General features: G+C 40.9%; 1 protein-coding gene across 1 annotated transcript in view; it reads left to right on the top strand.

Moving 5' to 3' along the window:
• The window catches only part of LOC307253791 (cadherin-2-like), a gene marked incomplete at its 3' end in the record, with an annotated part of 220,383 nt that overhangs the window by 105,231 nt on the left and 87,376 nt on the right, over window positions 1-27,776 (top strand). The window contains exons 6-10 of the mRNA XM_080031959.1: window positions 5,877-6,021; window positions 6,724-6,896; window positions 8,530-8,667; window positions 18,644-18,829; window positions 20,074-20,327. Coding sequence (XP_079888085.1) covers window positions 5,877-6,021; window positions 6,724-6,896; window positions 8,530-8,667; window positions 18,644-18,829; window positions 20,074-20,327 — 896 coding nt within the window. The remainder of the gene's footprint in view (window positions 1-5,876; window positions 6,022-6,723; window positions 6,897-8,529; window positions 8,668-18,643; window positions 18,830-20,073; window positions 20,328-27,776) is intronic.

Genomic DNA, 27,776 nt, shown 5'->3' on the forward strand with positions numbered 1-27,776 from the left:
TGTGGAACTGCTGGGCAATGGCCCTACAGTTAAGCCTAATAAACTGCTAAACCTAGACGCTACACTTCAGTGTTAACACCACCTTCACATAGTGCCTCATTTATCAACAGTGTGTCACCATAATAGTGGGTGTACGCACATTTCCAGGCAAACCTCTGCATTTATCAATTTGGATGTGAGCTTACGCTCAAATCCCACACCAGCTCCCACCTTGTGTACGCAAGTTTGTAAACAGCATGGACTTGTGTTGCTGGGCAGCCTCTGACCTGAGGCCTGTTTCAGGTAGCTGGTTTTGAGACAACCCAGAGTTTGTTCGCTCTGAGTTAGTGGAAACTCTGGGTTTTCCGTTTCAGGTAGCAGGTTCAGCGCAACCAAGAGTCAGTTACTGCGGCAACATACGCCATGGGTCTAACCTGCTCGGTAGGTGGTTAGACCTACCCTGAGTTTGTTTTCACTTTACGCTGCAGCTCCGACTGAAGAAAGAGTGTCACTGTCACACGCGTCCCTTTACAGTTTGAAGCAAAATCACTCCATAGAAATCTCCATCGGGATGTTTTTATCATTTCCTGATGATTTTACGTTTGACCGATCATTCATCTGATCAGTAGCCTTGTTCTCAGCCTATATGAACGGACCTCGGTCCGTTCATATAGGCGGCCACCTTACACATCGTGACATGCTCTACATTCAGATTAATAAACCTATTTGTATTGTATGCTTTTTAATGTCTGTGCCACTGAACAGATTTATGTCAGGTGGATTCATGTAACGCTGCGGCTGCACGCAATCTTTACTGTTCACTTGTGCGATCCTAAAGTCACAGACGAGCCTCGTTAAATAGCCTAATATGAATATGAAAATTATATAATAATTTAAACTGTGATCACTTGAGGAAAATGGATCTGGTAATAAATCAATCAGGCTCTTCAATGGAAACTGTCACCTAATGTGTCTGATGTTAATGTCTTTCACTCCCCATTTAAAAGAAGCGACAGTCTGTTTACTGCACAGTGGGCTATTAGGCTATAGCTTGCCAACATATTATACAGCGAATATAAAACACTCTCAGCAATGCTGTGCGGCGCCAGCTTAATACTTTACTGCTGATATGCGTAACTTTTTAAAATAGACTATGGCTTCTCATACGGAAGCGAAATTATTCTCTTGACAAAAAATGTTTGCTCTGTTTTTTTCTGAATTGCAGAGGAGATTAGATTAGAGTTATGAGACAATATCCCCGTTAATTTTTCTCCATACCATAAACTCATTCGTTAATATTTCTAACTAGTGGGAGGAGCGGAGATTTCTTTTTTCTTTTTTGAGAAGTGGAGAAGTGGGAGGATCAGTCATTTGTTTCTACTGTTTCCATGGTGAATCATGTTATCAGCGATCAATTGACGATGGCTTTTACGCACGCGATCAACCCAGAGTGAACACGCTCAGAGTTGATTAACCCAACGCTGATCCACTGTTCTGAAACCGAAAACCCAGAGTTGCTCGTCAACCCTGAGTTGACCAACTCAGAGCGCAGGATTTAACTCGGAGTATGTAAAACCAGCTACCTGAAACAGGCCTCAGGTCTGACAATTGTTAGTAGATCATACTAAAGCAGCGTTTGTACAGACAGAGATAAACATATTAATCACTTAAAAATGTGCAGCTTATGGTGTAGCACTGAGTAGGAGCGCTGATTCAATAGTGCGCACACGGGCCACTTTGGAGCGCTGCATGGGACTGTTTAAGGGCAGTTGGCTCCCTCTTGGAGCAGCTGGGGGGACTCACGCACAACATTCAGCTTAAATTTTTTTTTTAGGGCTGTAAAATTAACGCGTTAATTTCGATTAATTAACCACAGAAAAATTAACGCGATTAAAAAAATTAACGCAGATTAATCGCACTTCTATATTGCCCTTTGACCCGGTGCAAAAGAGGTGAGACGATAGCGGAGCTGCACCTGTATCTTGCAGACACGGCCCGCACGGGATTAAAGAGTAAAGAAAGAAGCAGGGGAAGTGTTATGGGCTGCTCCGGGCAAATAAGCATGAAGGTAGGAATACGTCTTATGTTATTCTCCGCAGTGTCTGTGCATTATTGATTTAGTGGGTGCCTAATTAACAATGTAGCTTCAAAACAGTAGGCCTATCTCTCAATCTTCCTCCGTGTCTCACTTTTGTTTGCTAGTTGCGATCGTCTAAACGGACACCCGCCCCCTCTCACTCTTCCTAGCATATGCCTGTCTTTTTTCCTCCTTTGTGTGTGTGCGTGCGTCATTTAGCCTGCTTGTTTTTTTTTCGGCGCTAGTAGTTCCTAAATGTATTTAATGTAGAAGCCTGGCTGAGGGGAGGAGACAGAACGAGAGACGGAGAGAGAGAGAGAGAGAAACGAACGGTAGCATATAGGCCTATAGTTGTTTATAAACAGGCATTAACGTGTCATATAAGTATGCAATTAATTTAGATTAATTAATCACACAGCCTGTAATTAATTAGATAATTTTTTTTAATCGCTTGACAGCCCTAACTTTTTTTATTTGACGCACTTGACATTTTAGTCTCTCTTTGACGGCTGACCACTCGTACAAAGCGCATCTGTTATTGAGTAAAACGCAAAATGTTATTTTTTGTTTTTTAACCCCCCTTTGAGTAGTGCCATCTGAACGGGCCATTAAATTCTACACATTCACATCTCTGCAGACGTGTATTCCTTTCCTGGAGAAAAAAAACAAGGCACGCGTAAAAGGTTAATATTAACCATTATCGGACAGTTGATGCGTATGTTTCACCTTCACCACTTATGCAGTCGCTCTTACGCTCTTCAGTCGGGTCGGTTTCAGGCTGGGGTCTGGCTGTCCACCTCCAGTTGGTGTTGCATTTCAGAGGTGATCGTGGCGAACACTTTTTCTTCACCTATGTAAAGAAATTGCGACATAAACTTTGATAGGCTATTTCAGGGGTGACCAACCAGTAAATATACTAATAGTTGCCTTTAAAGATGAGCTAGTTGGACCTTTTCGGGTTGAAGATGGCCTCAAAATCAACTCCCAAACCTACTGCCAGTTTCTAGAAGATACTTTCTTAAAGCTGTGGTACAGGAAAAAGTCTGCATCTTTCAAGAAGACCATGATTTGTATGCAGGACAATGCTCCATCACATGCATCGAAGTACTCAATTGCATGGCTAGCCAGTAAAGGCCTTAAGGATGAAAAAGAATGACATGACATCACCTGATTTAAACCCTATTGAGAACCTGTGGGCCCTGCTTAAACGGGATATTTACAGTGAAGGAAATCAGTACACCTCTCGGAACAGTGTCTGGGAGGCTGTGGTTGCTGCTGCACAAAAAGTTGATCGTCAACAGATCAAGAAACTGACAGACTCCATGAATGGAAGGCTTGTGACAGTTATTGAAAAGAAGGGTGGCTATATTGGTCACTGTTTTTTTTTTTTGACATGTCGGAAATTTTTATTTTGAGTTGTTTTATTATTCTCACTTTAACAGATGAAAATAAACAAGTGATATGGGAAAATGTTAGTTTTTTTATTTAGTTGCAGAATAATTCTGCACACTAATAGTTGCCTAATAATAGCAAAACATATACAGTATCTCACAAAAGTGAGTACACCCCTCATATTTCTTCAAATATTTCATTATATCTTTCCATGGGACAACACTGAAGAAATTACACTTTGATATAATGTAAAGTAGTCAGTGTACAGCTTATATAACAGTGTAAATTTACTGTCGCCTCAAAATAACTCGACACACAACCATTAATGTCTAAACTGAAGGCAACAAAAGTGAGTACACCCCTAAGAAAAAAATTCCAAATTGGGCCCAAAGTGTCAATATTTTGTGTGGCCACCATTATTTTCCAGCACTACCTTAACCCTCTTGGGCATGGAGTTCACCAGAGCTTCACAGGTTCCCACTGGAATCCTCTTGCACTCATTCATGACAACATCACGGAGCTGGTCGATATTAGAGACCTTGCGCTCCTCCATCTCCCGTTTTAAGAACCCCCAAAGATGCTCGATAGGGTTTAGGTCTGGGGACATGCTTGGCCAGTCCATCACCTTTACCCTCAGCTTCTTTAGCAAGCCACTGGTCGTCTTGGAGGTGTGTTTGGGGTCGTTATCATGTTGCAATACTGCCCTGCAGCCCAGTTTAAGAAGGTTGAGTGCACGTTTTCAGCGTCATACCAAGAGGTTGGCTTTGGAAAATTGACGTATGAGTGCTGCCAGCATTGCTGCAGGGCTTGAAGGGGTGGGGGGTCAACCTGTCAGTGCTCAGACCATACGCCACACTCTGCATCATACTGGTCTGCATGGCTGTCGTCCGAGAAGGAAGCCTCTTCTAAAGATGATGCAAAATAAAGCCCACAAATAGTTTGCTGAAGACAAGCAGACTACGGACATGGATCACTGCAACCATGTCCTGTGGTCTGATGAGACCAAGATAAACTTATTTGGTTCAGATGGTGTTAAGAGTGTGTGGTAGCAACCAGGTGAGGAGTACAAAGACAAGTGTGTATTGCCTATAGTCAAGCATGGTGGTTGGAGTGTCATGGTCTGGGGCTGCATGAGTGCTGCCAGCACTGGGGAGCTACAGTTCATTGAATACCAACATGTACTGTGCCATACTGAAGCAGAGCATGATCCCCTCCCTTCGTAAACTGGGCCGCAGGGCAGTACTGCAACATGATAACGACCCCAAACACACCTCCTAACGACCACTGGCTTGCTAAAGAAGCTGAGGGTAAAGGTTATGGACTGGCCAAGCATGTCCCCAGACCTAAACCCTATTGAGCATCTTTGGGGCTTCTTAAAACAGGAGATGGAGGAGCGCAAGGTCTCCAGTATCCACCAGCTCCGTGATGTTGTCATGAATGAGGGGAAGAGGATTCCAGTGGCAACCTGTGAAGCTCTGGTGAACACCATGCCCATGAGGGTTAAGGTAGTGCTGGAAAATAATGGTGGCCACACAAAATATTGACACTTTGGGCCCAATTTGGACATTTTAACTCAGGGGTGTACTCACTTTTGTAACCGGCAGTTTAGACATTAATGGCTGTGTGTCGAGTTATTTTGAGGGGACAGTAAATTTACACTGTTATATAAGCTGTACACACGCTACTTTACATTGTATCAAAGTGTCATTTATTCAGTGTTGTCCCATGAAAAGATATAATGAAATATTTGAAGAAATGTGAGGGGTGTACTCACTTTTGTGAGATACTGTATATATTCTCGTAAGAAAGACAAAACCTCACTTCTACTTTCGTAAACATTCAGGTTTAGGTTCTTTAGCATTTTGGATTGACCGAGAGCACTGTAGTTGTTCAATAATAAAATTAATCCTCAAAAATACAACTTGCCTAATAATTGTGCACGCAGTGTATAGGTGACCTCTGATCCCAATTCTGGATATTTTCATGCCAAAATTTCACAGATAGTGCCTTCTGGTGCCGAGATATAACGAATGTGACAACCACAACCAACCTCCCCTTGTAAATGAGATTTATTTTCGATGTCATTGAATTTATTGAATCCCTAAAAACTAAACTTGACGGATCACTCACTGGCGCCAGCCGAGCCTGGTTCGTTCGACAACATGTCACCTTCATTCCCCGAAAGACTGTCCAGCATCTTTGGGCTCTTTTTCTTGGTCCTACCCATCCTTAAGGGCTTTATGCGTTATTTGCCACCATCAAAAGGCTTAAAGCTGGGGTATATGATTTCTGATTGGTCAAAGTTAACCTGAGCTGTATACTTTGACCTATCAGAGCGAGGCTCCAATTCTCAGTTCTTAGTAATGAGCGATTGTGAGAAAAGCGGCCTACATTAGCCCCTTGTAATTGTCTGTGTGTGTATTTACAGCTGCGAGCCCACGCTGTGGACCTGAATGGGAATCAGGTGGAGAACCCCATCGACATCGTCATTAATGTCATTGACCAGAACGACAACAGACCAGAGTTTACACACACCATCTTCAATGGATCTGTACCGGAGGGATCCAAGCCTGGTACAGACACACACACACACACACACACACACACACACACACACACACACACACACACACACACACACACACACACACACACACACACACACACACACACACACACACACACACACACACACACACACACACACACACACACACACATGCATTGACATAATGCATTCCCTAGCCCATTACCTTGACTCAGACCTTCAAAACTAAATGCCTAACCCGGGCGCTCTAGGGATGTAGTGTGTGGAGCGCGTACAACATAGGCTCAGTCCTTGTCGCAGTGGTCGCAGGTTCAAATCCGACGTGTGGCCCTTCACTGAATGTCATCCCCCTTTCTCTCCCCTTTTCCGCTCTTTCACTATCTACTACTACTTCAAACTGTCAAATAAAGTAATAAAAATTAAAATAATAAAAAATAGCTAAAATGCCTAACCCTAAGCTACACCTAACCTCTACCTTAAAACCCTCAAACAGGCCTCTGAAGAAGTGAAGACCAGGCAAAATGTCCTCACCTTCAAAAAATGTCCTCACTGATGGATAAAAGCTAAAACTCAAAGATGCCTATACAAGTACACACACACACACACACACACACACACACACACACACACACACACACAACAATTATTAATATTTAAATACATGCTTGTGGGTTCCATTTTTCTTCACAGACATATTTGTGCTAACTTGTTGTGTGTTTCCCTGCAGGATCCTTTGTGATGACAGTGACAGCAGTGGACAAGGATGATCCAAAAACAGCCAATGGGATGCTGCGATACAGGATCCTCTCCCAGAATCCCCAGAGTCCCTCCACCAACATGTTCACCATTAACAACAAGACCGGTGACATCATCACTGTGGCAGCAGGCCTAGATCGGGAGGTGTGTGTGTGTGCGTGTGTGTGCGTGAGTGTGTGCGTGACATTTCGGCCGGTTCTCACTTTAGGACAGGCCTTTAAAGGGCTGTTTAAGGGTTAACACTAGCCCTCCGTTCCTAAATCACGTACTCTTTCTTTTTTCTATTCACATACTACATCTGACCATAAACTACTGCGCGTCTGCGTCTGACTTTTTTTCACCGACCGTGTAATCAACCTAGAGCGGCCACACATCCAACCTCTCGGGTCTCTCTGCTTTAACTGATAGAGAAATACTGTGCTGAGAGTCATATTGACTTCATACTGGCAGCTTTCGCTGTAGTTTCACCATTTCCTGGTGTGACCCTTTCAAAATAAAACTTCCAACAAGCGAAAATGTGGCAAAAAAAAAAAAAGGCAATGGGGCGCACGGATTACTGTCGAGACTCAATATTAGACTCAATATAAATCATATGTATCATAAATGACATGAAAGAACTTACAGCAGTAACGAAACGCGACGCGCTCCAGAGGTAGACGCAGGATGTGTGTGGAGGCCGTCTATGTGACGTCACTTCTCCTGCTCACTGGATTGAGAGTCAGAATCGATCAAAGAGCATGCTGATTTCAACACTGAAAATCGCGGATTGATGTAGTAGACATCTGGGTATTTTTAAGCATTCTAAATCTGACCACAATATTTTGGGACATCCTAAAAAAAAATCTACCATACTGAATAGTAGAAAGTATACGCACATGAACAAGCTATTGAATTTTACTCCAGTAAAAAAGACCACAGATATTACTGCATTGTGCAAACTGTATGATGAATGTGAGATACAAGTGTGCAGTTTGGATGCTATGGACACTTATGGGGAGCATGTTATGCCCTATCCTGATGACAATAAGGACATGTTAACAAAGGGTTCCCACCGTAGAAAACAACACACCTGATATATGTATTCAACATTTAAATTTTCTTTCTATAATGTTACGGTTGGGTCTGGAGGACACAGGCGCAGAGACAGTGTGAGTAAAAGAAGATTTATTTTAGGAGAAAACCAGCAGGGTGTTAGGACCGGGATCCGGGGAGGGAAACTGGCCGGCATGGGGGTCCAGGGAGAGAGCAACGGGGCAAGTCCAGGGGGCTGAGTGGAAGCAGGCTAGAGCGGGCAGGCAGGAGGGGTCCGAGGGGTAGTGCTGGAGAGCTAGGGCTGGAGCTGGTGGCTGGAGTCAGGCCGGGAGAACTGTGGCAGAGAAACAGGGGTTAACCAGGAAAAAGTGGAACAGAGCATAGCTGAAAACAAGTGAGCGAGAGAGTGAACTGACTGTGTGAAAAACAGAAGCTACAATCTGGCAGTGTCTGGAAGGTAGGCCCGGGTATAAGTAGCGCAGTTGATGAAGATTGAAGGCAGCTGCGAATGTTGTTAATTGACTCCAGCACACCAGGCTCCACCCCTGCAATTAGCTCAGCACACAAACACAGGTGAAAAGGGAAAACACATATAAGGCCAAGGAGCCCAAACGGGATCATGACATATAATTTACAATTATATAAAATATGATGTAAATCTTTACTTTAATCCATATTTTATTTCCAAAAAATGTAGGTCTATGGTTTCAGTTGTTGACCGTCTTTGTTCTGTTCCTGTTTCCAGAAAGTCACCCAGTACACCCTGATCATCCAGGCCACCGACATGGAGGGGAACCCCACCTACGGCCTGTCTAACACAGCCACCACTCTCATCAGGATAACTGATGTCAATGACAATCCTCCTGAATTCACCACAGACACAGTGGGTCCACACTCTACCACACAAGCACTGAGAATACTATACTAACATACTAACCGCTGTAATACAGCAAACAGGGGCAAGGCAATGTTCTGTGAAACTGCACTAAAGCTCTCCAATTGCTGTATTAGTTGTGGCAGATTTTGGTGGAGCGAAAAGCAAATGAAACCCCCAATATGTGTATCTTCTTGTGCACTCCTAACTTTGATCCAGTTTAAGGTGTTACATTGGATACATTTTACAAAGGCCAGACTCTGCAAACTATTTCCTGGCACAAACAATATATGTGATAGATGCTCCAGAACTATTGCTGATCATACTCATATGTTTTACCTGTGCCCAAAACGTTGTGTTCAGTGCCCTCACTTATAATGACAACCGTGCATCAACCCGGGTGAAATGTGCGTAAACACTATATGCAAACATGTGTATTCAGGGCTGTACGCTTGTTTTTTTAGGTGGTAGCACTGGTGCTAGCAAGCAAAAAAAATCAGTAGCACAAAAATAAATTCAGTAGCACACAAAGTATGATCGAAAACTTGCATAACCTTAACCCATGCATTTCGCTCTAATTACCTGTCATATTGGTCTCATTTGAAATTCTCAATTAATATCATATCCTAGTGTGTGCAGTAATAATTGTAGAAAAATTAATAGGGGTGCACTGATTGCAATTTAGACAAAATAATCTAACCTGCCAATTGCAATTTTTTGCTGATTCAGAATTATTTCTCCTCATAAAATGTATATCTATATATTTTTTGTATACACATATAATTATTATATTCATACTAATAATTTTTTTTGGTAAATGTCCTTCTGTTAATTAAAACCAAACTTTAAAACATATAGCCTATTAAATAAATAAGTATACATATTGGTACAATTTAGGATAAGTTAAATAGGTTGTTGTGAATGTGTTGGGAGGTGTTCTTCAGTGGCTTATCAGTTATTTCAAACTTTGTTTAAATAGACTACTGGTGACTGCTCTCTGCAGCTGAAGCAGTTGATTTTCAAGCTAGCGCACTGCCGGGCTGTGAAACGCTAACTTCCTGTTCTTACCGGCTTCAAAATAAAAGTCAACTCACGTTTGGCTACTAACAGGCTTTTAATGTGAAGGCGCACAGGAAATGTTCTGTTTGCACACACGCAAACTTAACTGCGTGCCGTCTCCAGTCCTTCCGGTTATTACCGTTGGTGAAGTGTATTAGACGCTAGCACTAGTACGAGCAGCATTGTATTCATCATCGCACGTGATCAATTTCAGTAGCAAATGCGATCAAAACTGTCGCACTGTACAGCACTGGTATTTATAGAAAGATTCTATGCAGAAAAGTGTGCGTATTCCCACATCAACTTTCGATCATGTGTAAAGCTCCCGCTAGGTTTTCCAGACTCATGGAATCAGCAACATTCAATGGCAACACCACAAAATGAAGCTCAGTCAATAGAAAAACACACATATGAACTATAAAACACTGGACACCAAGTACATTTCAGAAAAGAATGTATGCTAACTTATAGTTGCTCATATACTTACTTTGGTATTTATGGTTGGCATGCAGTTTATTTAGGTTAAATTACTTATCAAGTATAAGCCTAAACATGTTTTGATTATTTTTCATTTAATCTTACATCGCTAGATACGTTGGGAGGTGTGTTTGTGTGTGTGCACGGCCAGTGCCAGAGCAATTATATTTTAGACGGGGTGAAAAAAATAGATTTGTACAAAGTTAAAGATCTCCTATTATACTACTTTTCTGGTCTTAATTTCTTGTTAAAAACTGCTATAGAGCAACCTGACACGAATCACATCACAAAAAACCATGTAGATTTTCGGGACACTCTTCCTCTCACCCTAGCGAGCACAGCAGTCTGCTCCACACTTGGCTCTGTGCTTCTCCGCCCCTCCCCCCTCCTGCAAACCCCACTCCGTTGTGATTGGTTACCTTCCTTCCGGAACATTTCCAGCAGCGTGTGGGGAGATTTCTGAGAGAGGAAGGTGGGGGCATGGCCGGAGCTTGCCTGAGCAGCATTACCATACATGGAAACATCCGGGAACGTGACGACACGATACCCGGAAATTTGAACAAGTGAATTCTCGAACGGCTGCCCTAGTGTTTAGTGCTCTGCATAGCCACCCCAGACGGTACGTCTAAATGCATGTACGTAATTATTTGATAAGCTAATATGGTTAAACATGACAATAAATCATTATAACAACGTTTATAGGTCATACAAGTCTAAAAGTATCATAGGTCCTCTTTAAGGCCAACGGATATGAATTCAACTGTAGGCCTATATTTTGTTAATCAAATCATGTTGTGAATTTAGCAAATTATTACATGCATTTCTTTTCAATGACATTTCACCCTGGAAGTTTAAATTATTCTGGCGTTGTTGGAAAAGTGTGGGTCTTACGGGAGGGAAACAATGCTCTGGAATAGACTATAATGCATTATTTCACTTCTCGCAACATATTTTATAAAGGCTTACATACAGTGCTGCTTGAAAGTATCTGACCCCCTTGAGCCTTTTGGATTTTATTTTATTTTAACCATTATTAATTAATTTTTATCATTACCAGTATTTTTTATATGACATAACAGATGTTTGTTTATCCATTCAACATTTTTCTTTCTTTTCTTTCAAAGGTTTTTTTATTAAATGTTAGTAACAACGGAATTGTAGCACAGCGAGTACAAATTTTTTCCCCTTTTTCTCCCGAACATACCCCACCCACATCCCACCCTCACACCCAACAACACGAAACACACACCACAAGAAACAAAAACAAACAATCAATATGAAAAAAAACAACAAAAAAACATAAAGAAATACAATTAAATCAAATAAAAGAGGGGAGGGGGTAGCTACTCTTCTATAATTATTGTTGGTTTTTTAAAATAATTTAGGAAGGGGCGCCAAATTCTGTCAAATTTATTCTCGGATCCCTGGGTAGTGTAACGTATTTTCTCTAAATTCATACATGCCATAATGTCTCTAATCCAATGTGAGTGGGAAGGAGGAGCAGGATATTTCCACTTGAGTGGGATAACCCTACGTGCAAGTAATGAAGTAAAGGCCAGTACCTTCAGCTTCACTTTAGGCAAGCCCGGATTTGGAGCAATGCCAAAAATTGCAGTGAAAGGGTTCGGCTCAATTTGATGCTGAATTACTTCAGAAATTGTTTGAAAAACTGATGTCCAGAACTCAGTCAAGGTGGGAAACAACCAGTACATGTGAAAGAGTGATGCCGGTGCGCTCTTACAGCTATCACAGGTCGGGTCTACATCGGGGAACATACGAGCTAATTTAGTTTTAGATATGTGGATACGATGTACTACTTTAAATTGCACAAGAGCATGTCGGGCGCACATGGAGGTAGAGTGTATCCGATCCAGGACTGAATCCCACATGTGATCTGTGAAGGCAGAGCCTAGGTCCTGCTCCCACAGGGTTCTTATAGCTGCTAAAGAGGGGCTATGCAACTTTGAAATAAGGTTGAAAAACACAGAAATTGAGCCTTTTAATGTGGGGTTTACAGAAAGAAACAAATCGACATGATTGGCTGGCGGTTTATAAGGGAATTGTGGAATTAACTTCTGCGTAAAATGCCTGATTTGCAGAAATCGGAAAAAATTAGTCTTTTCGATACCAAAATGTTTTGTCAATTGGGAAAAACTAGCAAATAGATCATTAATAAATAAATCACCGATGCATTTTAAGCCTTTTTTATGCCAGATCTTGAATGCACCATCCACCGTCGAGGGAGTAAATAAATGATTAGCTGCAATTGGGCTGAAAAGTGAAAAATTCTGCATTCCAAAATTCTTCCTAAATTGGGTCCAGATTCGAAGGGAGTGCTTAATCACGGGATTACTGTTGGGAATAGCCGAAGAGAGTGGAAGTGCGAAGCTTAAGAGGGCAGATAGAGACAATAGGCTAACAGCGCTGGACTCCATTGTTACCCAGACTGGGGCTGAGTCGTGAAGGTGAAAATGCACCCAATACACTAAAGAACGGATATTAGCAGCCCAGTAATAGTATTGGAAATTAGGGAGGGCCATTCCGCCTGTTTGTTTTGGTCTTTGAAGAAATGCTTTCCTTAACCGAGGGTGTTTACCATTCCAAATATAATTTATCATTAAAGAGTCAAGGGCCTGAAAAAAGGATTTGGGGAGAAAGATGGGGAGACATTGGAATAGATATAGGAACTTTGGGAGTAATGTCATTTTAATTGAATTTATTCTACCTATGAGAGAGAAAGCCAGAGACCACTTCGATAATATTTGCTTCGCCTGATCCAATAATTTGAGGAAGTTCGATTTAAATAGGTTTTTAAAATGTCTGGTAAAACATACCCCAAGGTAACTCAGATGGTCTGTCACCACTTTGAGTGGGAGAGCTGTATAATCAAGTTTAAGAGCTTCTTTATTAATCGGAAAGAGTTTGCTCTTGCTCAAGTTAAGTTTATAGCCAGAAAACTGACTAAAAACCTCCAACACAGAAAGTGCCTCCGGTAAAGAGGTGGCTGGCTTGGCGACAAACAAAAGTAAGTCATCGGCGTATAATGATACCTTATGTTCAATTCCTCCTCTCCATATCCCCTGAATCTGTTTGTTACCTCTGATGGCAATCGCAAGTGGTTCGATTGCAATAGCAAAAAGGAGCGGGCTCAAAGGACAACCCTGCCGGGTCCCACGGTGCAGATCAAAACTACTTGAGTAATGGCTGTTTGTTAATACTGAGGCAGAAGGGCATGCATATAATAATTTAACCCAAGAAGTGAAAACAGGACCCAAACCGAATTTCTCAAGGGTGAAAAACAAATAATTCCATTCTACTCTATCAAATGCTTTTTCAGCATCCATAGAAGCGAGGCATTCTGATTCAATATTTCTGGGGGAATATAAAATGTTCATTAGCCGGCGGATATTATAAAATGATTGGCGTCCCTTTATAAACCCAATTTGGTCGGGGGATATGATAGAGGGGAGAACATCCTCCAATCTGTGGGCGAGAATTTTAGCAAGTATCTTCACATCCGTATTTAATAGTGAAATTGGTCGGTATGATGCGCAATCTAGAAGATCTTTATCCTTTTTTAACAACAGGGAAATACAGGCCTGGTAGAACGAAGGCGGGAGTTTACCTGAGTCAAATGAGTCTGAGAATACTGAACATAAGAAAGGCGATAATTCGGCTGAAAATTTCTTAAAAAAGTCAGATGGAAGTCCGTCTGGACCAGGAGATTTGCCTGATTGCATAGATGTTATTGTTGCAATAATTTCCCTCTGAGTAATAGGTGCCTCAAGGCTATGTCTCAGGTCTTGAGAAAGGGAAGGCATGTTTAGGTTACTGAAAAAGGTTTCCATCACCGCTGTGTCTACTGTACAATCAGAACTATACAAATTTGAATAGAATGTTTTGGACTTTTCGTTTATCAATTTCTGATCTGATGTTGTACACCCACTGTCTGTCCGTATTCCAGGGATGAGTTGCTTCGCTCTAAATCCGCGCAGTTGATTGGCCAGGAGTTTGCCAATCTTGTCACCATGCTCGTAAAAAGTACTTCTTCTCCTAAGCAACTGGTCAGCAACCTGACGAGAGGAAAGAAGGTTGAATTTTGTCTGAAGTTTTAAATGTTCTTTGTAAAGTTCAGATGAAGGTGAATTAGCATATTGTCTGTCTATGTTCAGAATCTGATCAGCTATTTCAGTTTGTTTCTGTTTTGTACACTTATTTTTGTATGCTGCAAATGATATAATTTCACCTCTCAAATAGGCTTTCAGGGCTTCCCAAATTGTTGCATTGGACACATCTGGTGTTTTATTTATACTCAAAAAAGTTTTAATATGTGTAGAGATGTGTGAAAGAAAACTCTCATCTGTGAGCAACAATGGATCCAGTCTCCACTGTCTTCTTGTATACTCAACGTCAGAGAAAGCCAGTTGAAGGAGCAGAGGAGCATGATCTGAGATCACAATACTTTCATAACTGCATGACTTTAGGTCTGACATCAATGAATTATCAACAAAAAAATAATCAATTTGGGTGTAAGTGTGGTGGACATGTGAAAAGAATGAATATTCTCTTCCTGTGGGATATAAAAACCTGTATGGATCAGAGAGGCTATAATCAGCAAGGAATGATTTGATATAACCTGCAGATCTGCTAAGAGTGGCAAGTTTGGGGGAAGAGCGATCTAAGACTGGATCTAGATAACAATTAAAATCCCCACCAAGAATAAGAGAATGGGAATTGAGATCGGGGAGTTGAGAAAAAAATCTCTTAAAGAATTCTACATCATCGACGTTAGGCGCGTAGACGTTGGCCAAGATGATGGACTTATTGTAAAGTTTGCCTGAAACAATAATAAAACGTCCATTTTTGTCTGATATAATGTTTGAGGACTCAAAAGGAATATTACTATCAATAAGGATAGCTGTGCCCCTGGCCTTAGCCCTGAAGTTAGAATGAAAAAATTGTCCACGCCAGCATTGACTTAGTCGCCCATGGTCAGAGTCATGTAAGTGGGTTTCTTGAACGAAAACTATTCCAGCCCTGAGTCGTTTTAGGTGGGTTAAGACCTTACTCCTTTTCACTTGGTGATTTAGCCCCTTGACGTTCCAACTAATTAAATTAAGATTGCCCTTCATCTAGCTCAGTTATAGTGAGAGTAAAGAGAGTTGCTCCGATAACAAAAAGAGTAGCAAAATACAGAGGAAAAAAAAACACAAAAAAAAGGAAAACACAGATAACTGAAAACACAGCAGGTGATAACCCATCAGCTAAAACCCCAGTTAACACCACCCCATCCCACCCAGAACCCACCCCATATATTGCTCTAAACAGCAAACCCCAAAAGACCCTTACTAGTCTCACAACAAACATTCCAAGCCTTGGGAGGGCTTGTTTACCAAACACCTCGACGAGGAGCTCGGAGAAAAAGGCGGCGGGGCGCGCACCCTCAAGTGACTCTGGTAAGCCCACAATACGAACGTTCTGTCTCCTGCTTCTCCCTTCCAAATCCGATAGTTTAGCTTTCAACAGCTTGTTATCTTCCTGCAGTGAGGAGCACGTAGCCTCAAGTTGCTCCAGGCGTCCGCAAACAGTTTCTGCATTCTCCTCGAGATCGGTTATACGTTTCCCCTGGCTTGAGACCACGGCCTGGATGTCGTCCAGTTTAGGCCCACCAAAGTGAACCCATACAGGTCAGACATGCTAAAAGGGAAAACAATATCAGAGGATCTCAGGAATAGAGTTGTGATGTTGCACATTTGTCTGGGGACAGCTATAAATTAATAAAAAAAAAGTTTGAGCTCCATCGGTCCACCGTGAGGCAGATCATCTACAAATGGAGAGCTTTAAGAGTGACTGAACATCTGCCTAGAAGTAGACTTCCTTCAAAAATATCCACAAGCACCACAAAAAAAGTGATTTTTCAGGTAAAAGCCAACCCAAACATTACATCTGGAGATTTGCTCAGGGTTCACAAACTTTTGCACATACAACAGTTGGCAAATAATCTTTCGTAAAAGAAAAATGTTGAATTGATAAACAAACATCTGTTATTTCATATAAAAAATACTGGTATTGATAAAAATTAATGAATTATGGTTCAACACAATAAAATTCCAAAATACTCAAGGGGTTCACAAACTTTCAAGCAGCACTGTATAGTACTACAGGTACGCTAATAAGTGATATTTCATACAGTACAAACATGGGCAAAACTGCTTTACAAAGAAGCTAGTGACTGTGCCTGGCAAGAAATTGTAATCAGCACACGTGTGTGTGTGTGTGTGTGTGTGTGTGTGTGTGTGTGTGTGTGTGTGTGTGTGTGTGTGTGTGTGTGTGTGTGTGTGTGTGTGTGTGTGTGTGTGTGTGTGTGTGTGTGTGTGTGTGTGTGTGTGTGTGTGTGTGTGTGTGTGTGTGTGTGTGTGTGTGTGTGTGTGTGCATGCCAGTACGGTGGGACTTGCACGTCACAGGCTTTCCTCTCTCCGATTCGCTTTCTTTGCGGCCGGTCACCTCCCTTCTCTCCTCTTGTCAGTCACAATGCCGTGCTTAATATACGCGTCAGCATATTCAAGAGGATTTAGCATTGACCATTTATGGTAGATTGTGGGATGAAACTGGGAGGAGAAGTGGGATGAGACGGGGCAGAGATCGTGTATTAGTTTTAGGCAGACAGGAGTGCACAGTTTCATACATTAATCATACGCCTACTGTACATCGGAGAATGAGGCTGGCCGGTCATTGCCAGAGACACCGCGAGCTCCTAGCCAGCAGGCTGGTGCTATGGGAACCTACTACGGGCATCGATCAAGAGGACGTCCCACACCAACATACGTGGACTTCTCCTCTCAGTTTCATCCCACAAGATGTGGGAGCAGAAAGCACTGGAGAACCAGCCAGATGCATGGAGGATCGAGAGGATTGGAAGCACCGGAGACATCACATATTGTGCTAATTTTTCATGGCTTTTAGTCCTTTTTATCAATGTGTTTTTCTTTATGTTTAAGCACGTTGTAACTGTGTTTTGAAAGGGGATGTGAAGTATATTATTAACCCTCCGCCGCCGTCACTGCCCCGGGAGGAATTCCCCAGTTTCTCATGGGGGGTCTCAGTGTCCCTGTCCCCCGCTCGTGGCACAAACACGGCTGTGTGAGGATATGCACTTTTTTTTTGCGTACACTTTTATGTCGGTTTGCTTCTTTTTTATTTCGACCAGTCTGACATTCTGAGGCTGCAGCGTTAACAGAGATCGGCTCACGCTGACACTCTTGACGCCTTTACGCACACACTGTGTAACCAAACTATATTCTGTCTGGTCGCAACCTCTCCAACGGCCACATTTAGGATTGATTGTGATTTACAAAAGGAAACAGGCGTAGGACGTGCGTGAGAACTTTTTCATAAATCCGAATCTCTCTGTGCACACGCATTGCCCTAAATCCTTCAAAAGCAACCTTCTAACGCAAATCCTACACACAGTTTGATAAATGAGGCCCCTGGTCTGCTTGTTTAGACACTTTGTCTAAAGCCCTCTGTATTACATTAGCACCTAGTCCATTTACTGCCATCTCTGGCAGCTCTGAAAACTGGACTATTTTGGCATATCCTTCGCTCCCCTTATGGCCCACAGGCGCATTTTACTGTGGAAGTGCCCAGGTTTACCCTCTGCTTCTTCATGGTTGGAGGATCTGTTGTCCTTTATTCATTTAGAAAAAGTGAAATATACTATAAGAGGTTCAACTGTTCATTTTCATAAGAGATGGGACTGTACTTACTTATATCAATTCACTCACTATTGTTGACTCTTTGATGAATAATGATGATAAATCTGTTTATAAAGTGTCATTATATTGAAGAGCAACGTGTGATAAGCATCAAGATATTGTCAGTGTTACCTTATTTTATTTCAGTTATTGTCACCTTTTATTTATTCTGTCCGTTGGAAGTCCGTCATGGAAGTGTTTTTCTTTGTTTATTTTTGTATTGTTCTATTTTGGGGAAAAAAGTGGTAAAAAATGGATTAAATGGTGGCAATTGTGGTATTGTTTGATGTTGTTGTTGATGCTCTCCAATAATGAAAAAAAAAGTATGGACCTTAATCAGAATACACTGTGCATGTCAGAATCAATCTCCACTTTGATTTTATATCTTCAGAACTATTTTACCGAGGTATTTGGTTGTTTCATTTTGCAGTGACATACAGTAATGGTGTTAAGAAATCAGCAGTGTTGGGGGGCAGTCGTAGTGTAGTGGTTAGAGCCCCTACCCATGAGACTTCACAGCAGCCCCGGGTTAGAATCCAGCCCGGGTCGTTCTCTGAATGTCATTCCCCTCTCTGCCCCATTTCATCTATGTCTCTCCAAACTGTCTGATAAAAAATATAAAAAATACAATGCAAAGAATAATCTTGAGAATCAGCAGTGTTAAAAGGTTTGTCTCTATGTCCCTGTGTGTCAGTTCTTCGGGGAGGTTCAAGAGAACAGAGTGAATGTGATGGTGGCTAACCTGACTGTGACAGATAAAGACCAGCCTCACACTCCCGCCTGGAGTGCAGTGTACCGGATCATCTCTGGAGACCCCACTGGACACTTCTCCATCCCCACTGACCCCACATCCAACGAGGGCCTGCTCACTGTGGTCAAGGTGGGATATGGCTGTCCCTCGCACACACACACACACACACGCACACACATACCTTCACTGAAATGAACTGATAAAGTAACAAAGGCAAAGATTTTAATTCATAGCACTCTCTTTCTATCTGTGTGTTTTTTTATCATCTGCTGATCAGTAAGTTGATTTCAGACAGAAAGCAGTGGATGCATCTATCTGTTCCCTGGTGGTGAGGTGTACAGTATAATGAGGTGTACAATAAAATGATGTGAGTGTACAATAAAATGATGTGTACAGTATAATGAGGTGTACAGTATAATGAGGTGTACAGTATAATTCATAACACTTTGATCAGTAAAATCAGCTCCCGTCTGTGCTGCTCTAGTGCATGATGACACAGAAAGCTGCTGTGGCAAAATCAAACCATTATAAACTCACTGAATGTAAAGGCAATGCCACTGTGCACATTCATCAGCTCTCTCTGTCTCTAAGGGCCTCTAAGGGCGCACGTCAAGTCGGAAAAATCGATTTTCCGATTAATATCGATTCTCTCTCGGACGATTCTGAATCGATTCAGAAAAGTTAATAATCGATTTTTTTTTTTTATAATTTTTTTTTTATAATTTTTTATTTTTTTTGTAAATACTAATACTTCCTGCGCCATTGCGCATGCACACCACACATGTGCAAGTTGTTTCCAAAGTGGCTTCAAAAGGGCTGAGAGCAGTAAACCCATGACCTGCACCGGCTTTATCTCTGTTTACGTTTTTGTATGAGAGCTGAATTCCAAGCCATACTTTTTGTACAATGTGTTGAAATGACATAGAAAGTAGTGAGTTTGCCCAATGTGAGCGCATTGTCGTATATAAAAACTAATATTGCATTTGGTGGACCTCAAGCAATCTGATAGATACTGTATAGTTAATACACTCCTCAATCATTTGTATGATTTGATCTTGTAATATCTTAAATGCACAGAATGTGGTGAATCATGACCATCATGTCATCAACTCATTAGGCAGGAGACTGAAGGTCCCACTAACCAGGAGAAATGGCTACAAGAAGTCCTTTGTTCCTTCTGCTGTGGCCATCCAAAAGAGACACAATAGAATAACCCCGTCTCTCAGAGTACATGATCACTGCTGCCCAACATATATTTATGTTTAATGTATTTTTGTCATAAAGCCATAAGGCAAATTTCCATTGCATGTAATGTAAAATACAATAAACTTTTCTTATCCTATCTTATCTCCTCCATCCCTGGCTGTGTTCAGCCCATAGACTTTGAGCTGAGCCGTTCCTTCATGCTGACGGTGGAAGCAGAAAATGAAGCCCCACTGGCCCGGGGCATCCACCTGCCCCGTCAGTCCACAGCAACCATCTCTTTACGCATCCTGGACATCAATGAGAGTCCAGAGTTCAGCCCCAACCCCAAGACCATCAAGCTGGAGGAGGGTCTGCCTGCTGGCTCTCTGCTCACAACCTTTACTGCCCAGGACCCTGACCGCTTCATGAGACAAACGGTCCGGTAAGACACGCCCCATGGAAGATAGGACTTTATACAGGCTTTTATTTTAGAAGAGTTTTGGTTGTGAAATACAGTGGCAAGTCCAACTAAAATATGAATAATTTAGACGTGTAATGAATGAATATACAGGTATGCCTTTTCATCCTTTAAATTATTATCATTGACAAGGTATGACTGAAAGAAAATAGCTTATTGATAAATCTTGGACTCACTTACATTATTGTTTGTGTTTATTGATATGAAGCATATTTTTATCTAGCCGGAACGCTGTGTTAATATTAAAGGCAGAATTAACATAAAGTCATAGTCCTTCTTGTGACTACAATTGTTTATTGTTAAAAGGATCCCCATTAGCTGTCACCAAAATGGGACGAGCTAGTCTTCCTGGGGTACAAGAGTTGTTATAGCCAGTTCTTGACTTCTTAGTTTGGCTACGTAAGCTAAGAATGTCTACAGGAACAATTAGTGGTGCCACCAACAAGCCTCTTAAATATCTCACATCCTCCCATTAATATTTATTATCTGTTTCAAAGTAACATGTTGTTACAAAGAAAAGGTGATTTTATCAACACTGAAAGTACTCAAACCATCATCTTTCTTAACTTGTTTCAAGGTGTTATTTTTCAAAAAAACATGTAACACCTGTTCATTCATAAATTAATATTATTAACTTTAAACTTATTATTATGATTCAAATTTCTGAACTAGCTGTTAGCTGAGTCAGGTAGTTGCCTCAGCCTGCTTGGCTTTCACAGCCACTTAAGTAATGACCCTTTCCAGTTTCCTGTGTCTAAAAACTGGCTGGGAACCCTCTAGCTATGTAGCCGACGTAGCTGTCATTAGCTACATAATATACTCTAATGTAGTATGGCTAGTTAAACCTAACTAGAGAAGTTGCGTTGTGTCTTTATCACATAAAATACCTATAGGCCTATGACCCCCAGCACACTCTTGGTATGTTGATGCTCTACCAAAATGTATCGTGTGTGCTGCCATATTTGTTGACTAAATATGACGTGTGAAAGCCCTGGTGGGAAGATGGTTGGTTGGTTTGTTGCAGGCATGCAAACTAGTCACCTTCTGGTGAAATTCGCCGTTTTGGAAACGAAATTGGCCATCTATGTGATTCGTGGAGATCCGTTGAAAAAATATTTTGGGGGGGGGGGGGGTGACAGAGTGTATTCTTATGTGTTTGATTGATGGTTGTGTAGCAAAGATAAGGCAAATCCTGTTTGCCACAATATAAATAGTTAATCTATTGTAAGGGAATTTGGTGTGATTGATTTGAGGCTCCATGTTATTCTTATTTAATGCTGGTTTTGCCAGCATTTTTAACCGTTTTTCTAAGCTGTTTTTCTTTCAAAGGTTTTTTTATTAAATTACACAGTTGCAAAACAATGGAATTTAAAATTTCTTCCCCTTTTTTTCCCCCGAACATACCCCACCCATATCCCACCCTCACACCCAATTACAAACAATCCCAAATAATACATAATGTTAAAAAATGGCAGAAACGAAATACACACTTTAAGAAATAAAAATAAATAGTCAATATGAAACAAAAAACATAAAGAAATAAAATTGAATTAAATAAAAGAGGGGAGGGGGTAGCTACTCTTCTATTATTGTCGTTGGCTTTTTAAAATAATTTAAGAAGGGGCGCCAAGTTTTGTGAAATTTAGTCTCAGATCCCTGGGTAGTGCAACAAATTTTCTCCAGATTCATACATGACATAATGTCTCTAATCCAATATGAGTGGGAAGGAGGAGCAGGATCTTTCCACTTAAGTAAGATAACCCTACGAGCAAGTAATGAGGTAAAGGCCAGTACCTTTAGCTTCACTTTAGGCAAGCCCGGATTTGGAGCAATGCCAAAAATTGCAGTTAAAGGGTTCGGCTCAATTTGATGCTGAAGTACTTCAGAAATTGTTTGAAAAACTGATGTCCAGAACTCAGTCAAGGTGGGACACAACCAGTACATGTGAAAGAGTGATGCCGGTGCGCTCTTACAGCTATCACAGGTCGGGTCTACATCGGGGAACATACGAGCTAATTTAGTTTTAGATATGTGGATACGATGTATTAAATTGCACAAGAGCATGTCGGGCGCACATGGAGGTAGAGTGTATCCGACCCAGGACTGAATCCCACATGTGATCTGTGAAGGCAGAACCTAGGTCCTGCTCCCACAGGGTTCTTATAGCTGCTAATGAGGGGCTATGCAACTTCGAAATAAGGTTGAAAAACACAGAAATTGAGCCTTTTAATGTGGGGTTTACAGAAAGAAACAAATAGACATGATTGGCTGGCGGTTTATAAGGGAATTTGGGAATTAACTTATGCATTTTAAGCCTTTTTTATGCCAGATCTTGAATGCACCATCCACCGTCGAGGGAGTAAACAAATGATTAGCTGCAATTGGGCTGAAAAGTGAAAAATTCTGCATTCCAAAATTCTTCCTAAATTGGGTCCAGATTCGAAGGGAGTGCTTAATCACGGGATTACTGTTGGGAATAGCCGAAGAGAGTGGAAGTGCGAAGCTTAAGAGGGCAGATAGAGACAATGGGCTAATAGCGCTGGACTCCATTGTTACCCAGACTGGGCCTGAGTCGTCAAGGTGAAAATGCACCCAATACACTAAAGAATGGATATTAGCAGCCCAGTAATAGTAGGGGAGAGTGGCCTAAGTTGTGCAACTTTTCACTCAAAGTGACATTAAAGTAAGGCCTTGACAGTAAAGTCTCCAACTCAAATATGTACATATATTTCAGGGTGTTGTGCATCCCTGGCAATAAAAACTTTGGATCTGGAATAAACTGTTAAAGAAATATAGCTTTCGGAAAAAAAGTTGTCTTGATGCACAACTTGCCCCCGGTGTGGTGTAAGTTGTGCGGTTGGAGAGAATACCATGGGGTGAATTGTGCCATTGATATATATCTCATAAACTGTAATGCAAGACAAATCCATTAGACAATCACTTATTTAAGGTGTATAAAAAGTAAATAAAGTAAATAGTTGACAAAGATTGAAGGACAATTTTCTTAAAGAGGACCTATGATGCTTTTTGACTTTTATGACCTATAAACATTGTTATGATGATTCATAGTCATGCTTAATCATACTAAATTATCAAATAATGACTTACATGCATTTCGACGTATTCCCTGCTGACCGTCTGGGGTGTCTGTGCAGAGCACTAAACACTATTCTAGCCAGTCGAGAAGTCACGTGTTCAAAGCGGTCTACCCTTTGTAACTTCGTGACGTCGCATGTAACTTTGTGAAGTCACCACGCGGATGTTTCCATGTATGGTAATGCTGTCACTTCCCTGCTCGCGTCTGCCTCGCGCCCTTATAGGTCCATGCTCGCGCTTCCCGCCACTGAAAGTGTTCCGGAAGGAAGGTAACCAATCACAACGGAGTGGGGTTTGCAGGAGGGGGGGGGGGGGGGGGGAGCGGAGATTGCCGAAGCACAGGCGGAGGGAGCGGAGATGGCCGATGCACACACACTCAAGTGTTGACAGGACGTGCTGGATCGCCAAAATAAGAGAAAGAGCTTCCCGAAAATCTACATAGTTTTTTGTGATGTGATTCGTGTCAGGTTGCTCTATAGCAGTGTAAAACAAGAAATTAAGACCAGAAAAGTAGTATAATAGGTCCTCTTTAAACAAGGCCTAGCAGATCTAATGGTTTTACGTGCAAAGCTCACAATGACAAAGTCACCATCATCATCTTTCTGGCCATCTGAACTCTCATCAGTGGTATCGTTAAGTGGAATTGAGATGTCACTCTCTTCTGAGCTACTGTAGACGATCACTTTCTTTTGGTGACCAGCCATGCCACTGGCACAACTCTCAGAAATGTACTTTGCACTAGTTGCTCCGTGCTTGTGGAACCAACTGCCACCTGACAAATGTGATTCCCCTACATTTCTGCCTTTAAATCAAGGCTCAAAACCCATCTGTACACCCTGGTGTTTCCTCCCCATTAACTATCTTACCTCTGCACTACTATCTGTGTTTATGTGGATGTATGGGCTTTACGTCTTTTATTTTGGTTATTGTTATTTTACCTTCATTGTTAACCTACTGAATGCACTATGTACAGCACTTTGGACAGTGCAAACTGTCATAAATGTGCTTTTATAAATACATTTTACTTACTTACTTACTTATAACTCACCCAGGCCCTTTGGCACAAATCACCCCAATCCCAGAAATTTGGATAATAAGCATGATGCAGCAATTTAGGGCTGACATCTGTATAGACTCAAAATTTAGCATACCAAAGCACTAAAACATGTGTCAAATGTTTTCAAACTTGTCTATAATTGTTCAGACACAATAATCAAAAAACCTTGATCATGGAAATTTTACTTTGAAAGGCAGAACATCGTTTTTTTTAGCTTAAATGTGCTTATATCTTATTCCTTGTGTCTCCCTTCTTTACAGGATGAGTCAAATGGATGGCTCTCTTAAATATGTGGTCACATTTCCAATTTCTTCCACGGTTTTCTAGAAACAAGGGGTGGCACAACTTCCAAAATGCACAACTTAGGCCACTCTCCCCTATTGGAGGGTGTTTACCATTCCAAATATAATTTATCATTAAAGAGTCAAAGGCCTGAAAAAAGGATTTGGGGAGAAAAATGGGGAGACATTGGAATAGATATAGGAACTTTGGGAGTAATGTCATTTTAATTAAGTACGGGCCCTCAATGTATTGAGGGCCCGTAATTATTACTCTCCACCATACTTATTGGTGTGAATGCTGGAAGCATTCACAGCTTTAATATTCTGCGTATTTATTGGTGTGAATGCTTTCAGCATTCACAGCTTTGATATTCTGCGCATTTATTCTTATTATTTTTATTCCGCCACTTTAGAACTTCAATAACTTCAACATACTTAAACCTTCAAACATCTTCCATATATCAAAATGTTCAGCTCTTCAAGGGCTTCTTGGGACCATTTCAACATTTTCCAAAAAATTCATAATTTCATACTTCTTCAACGTTGTATGAAAAATATTCAAATCCCAGCCACTCATTCATACTTCATAGACCCTTCCAATTGTTCAGCTATTTTAGGAGATTAATTTGTATGATTCAGAATTCTTTGCTACACTGGAAAATTTCAAATAAATTCAACTTTTATGAATTTTAATATTTCATGCAAAATTATGATCATTCCTACTCGTTCATACTTCATCGTAGAAACTCCATTACTCCATTACATCCAAACTATTTTTTCATAAAATGTATAACTTCAGAGATATTAAAGGTTTATTAAACATAAAAGTCTCTCCATGCAAATTAATAGGGAAGGATCCAAACGCGAAGCGTTTGGACATGACGCCAAACATTACTCCTCATTCATACTTTATCCTAGAAACTTAATTCAAACAGATACATATTCAGCCGACTTCCCTCTTTCATAATCTATGAACAGTTTTTTCAACAAATGTTTAGTTTTCAAATGAATCAGCCTTGTTTGAAGTGATGCAAAATCAAGATTATACAGTGAGTGGATGGAGCTACATTCCATGATCGGATGTCAAATGAACTCCATTTTCAACTTGCTGGCCTAACCAAATTGTTTACAATACAGACCCAAATTTCACAGTGAATATTAATTGGAATCTTCTGATTCTCACGGTATGATCATTTTTTCTGTTAGACAAACGGTTAGCGAGATATGAGCAGCAGTTTGGGCTTATGCGTTCATTTGAAATAGCCTGTCTGTGTGATCCTTTGGGGACAGAAGTGTCTGTACGTGTGTACAGTACCAGCTGTTTACACTTGACACTGATTAGCTGTCAGTAACTATGGAGACCTCTGCACCTGGCTGTGACATCATAGGATAATGTAGGTCACAGAATGGGAGAAGAGTTCAATCTCTTATGATACATCCAGAATACAAGTGAAATTTGTATTCTGAGAGAGAGGGAGAGGGTGAGAGAGAGAGAGAGGGTGAGGGAGAGAGGGAGAGAGAGAGAGCTAGAGAGAGAGAGAGAGAGAGAGAGAATTCAAATTGCGTTAACTCAGTCATTTTTCATCCGATAAACTTCATTCCACATTTTACATGTTCAGCTCCTACAGGACATTACATGGTAATATCCTGATTGAGCTGAACACAGGGTTGGGGGTTCGAATCCCCGTTCCAACACCAAATTTTAGACTTCACCGGATTTTCTTAAAAATTTGCACAGATGTTGAGTATGACTCAGAGATGACATCACAAGAGTTTAGAGGTCAAAGGTCAAATTTCAAGGTCACTGTGACGTTGCCTTTTGTGACTGCATTATCTCATGAACGCTTCCACGGTTTTTCTTAAAATTTTGCACTAATGTTGATTATGACTCAAAGATGAACTGATTACATTTTGGAGGTCATAGTTCCAGGTCATAATTCATTACTCAATTCAGCTAGAAAGTCCATTCAAACTTCCAAATATTCCACATTTTTCAAACATTCTATTTTTCAACCATTCTGTTGATTCAGAAATATTCATCCTTCGTTCTTCATCAACATTCAGCAGTGAAGCTTCAGCTGCTTCAACATCAGCGTCAGCATTCACATCACAATTTCTTCAAGGAATTGCAATTCTAGTTGCTGTGAATGCTGGAAGCATTCACAGCTTTAATATTCTGCGTATTTATTCTTATATTTATTCCGCCACTTTTTTGGCGTTCAATAACTTCAACATACTTCAACCTTCAAACATCTTCCATATATCAAAATGTTCAGCTCTTCAAGGGCTTCTTGGGACCATTTCAACATTTTCCAAAAAAATCATAATTTCATACTTCTTCAACGTTTTATGAAAAATATTCAAATCCCAGCCACTCATTCATACTTATTCCGACAAACTTCCTATACCCTTCCAATTGTTTAGCTATTTCAGGACATTAATTTGTATGATTCAGAATTTTTTGCTACACTGAAAAATTTCGAATAAATTCGACTTTTATGAATTTTAATATTTCATGCAAAATTATGATCGTTCCTACTCGTCCATACTTCATCGTAGAAACTCCATTCAAAGTTTTTCCTGTTCGTCTTGCAGAGGAGCACACTTTCATAATTCACTATTTTTTCATAAAATTTATAACTTCAGAGATATTAAAGGTTTATTAAACATAAAAGTCTCTCCATGCAAATTAATAGGGAAGGATCCAAACGCGAAGCGTTAGGACATGACGCCAAACACTATTCCTCATTCATACTTTATCCTAGAAACTTAATTCAAACAGATAAATATTCAGCCGACATCCCTCTTTCATAATCTATGAACAGTTTTTTCAACAAATGTTTAGTTTTCAAATGAATCCGCCTTGTTTGAAGTGATGCAAAATCAAGATTATACAGTGAGTGGATGGAGCTACATTCCATGATCGGATGTCAAATGAACTCCATTTTCAACTTGCTGGCCTAACCAAATTGTTTACAA

This window comes from Ammodytes marinus (genome assembly GCF_949987685.1).
Source record: "Ammodytes marinus genome assembly, chromosome: 8".
In the NCBI taxonomy this organism is placed as follows: Eukaryota; Metazoa; Chordata; class Actinopteri; order Uranoscopiformes; family Ammodytidae; genus Ammodytes; species Ammodytes marinus.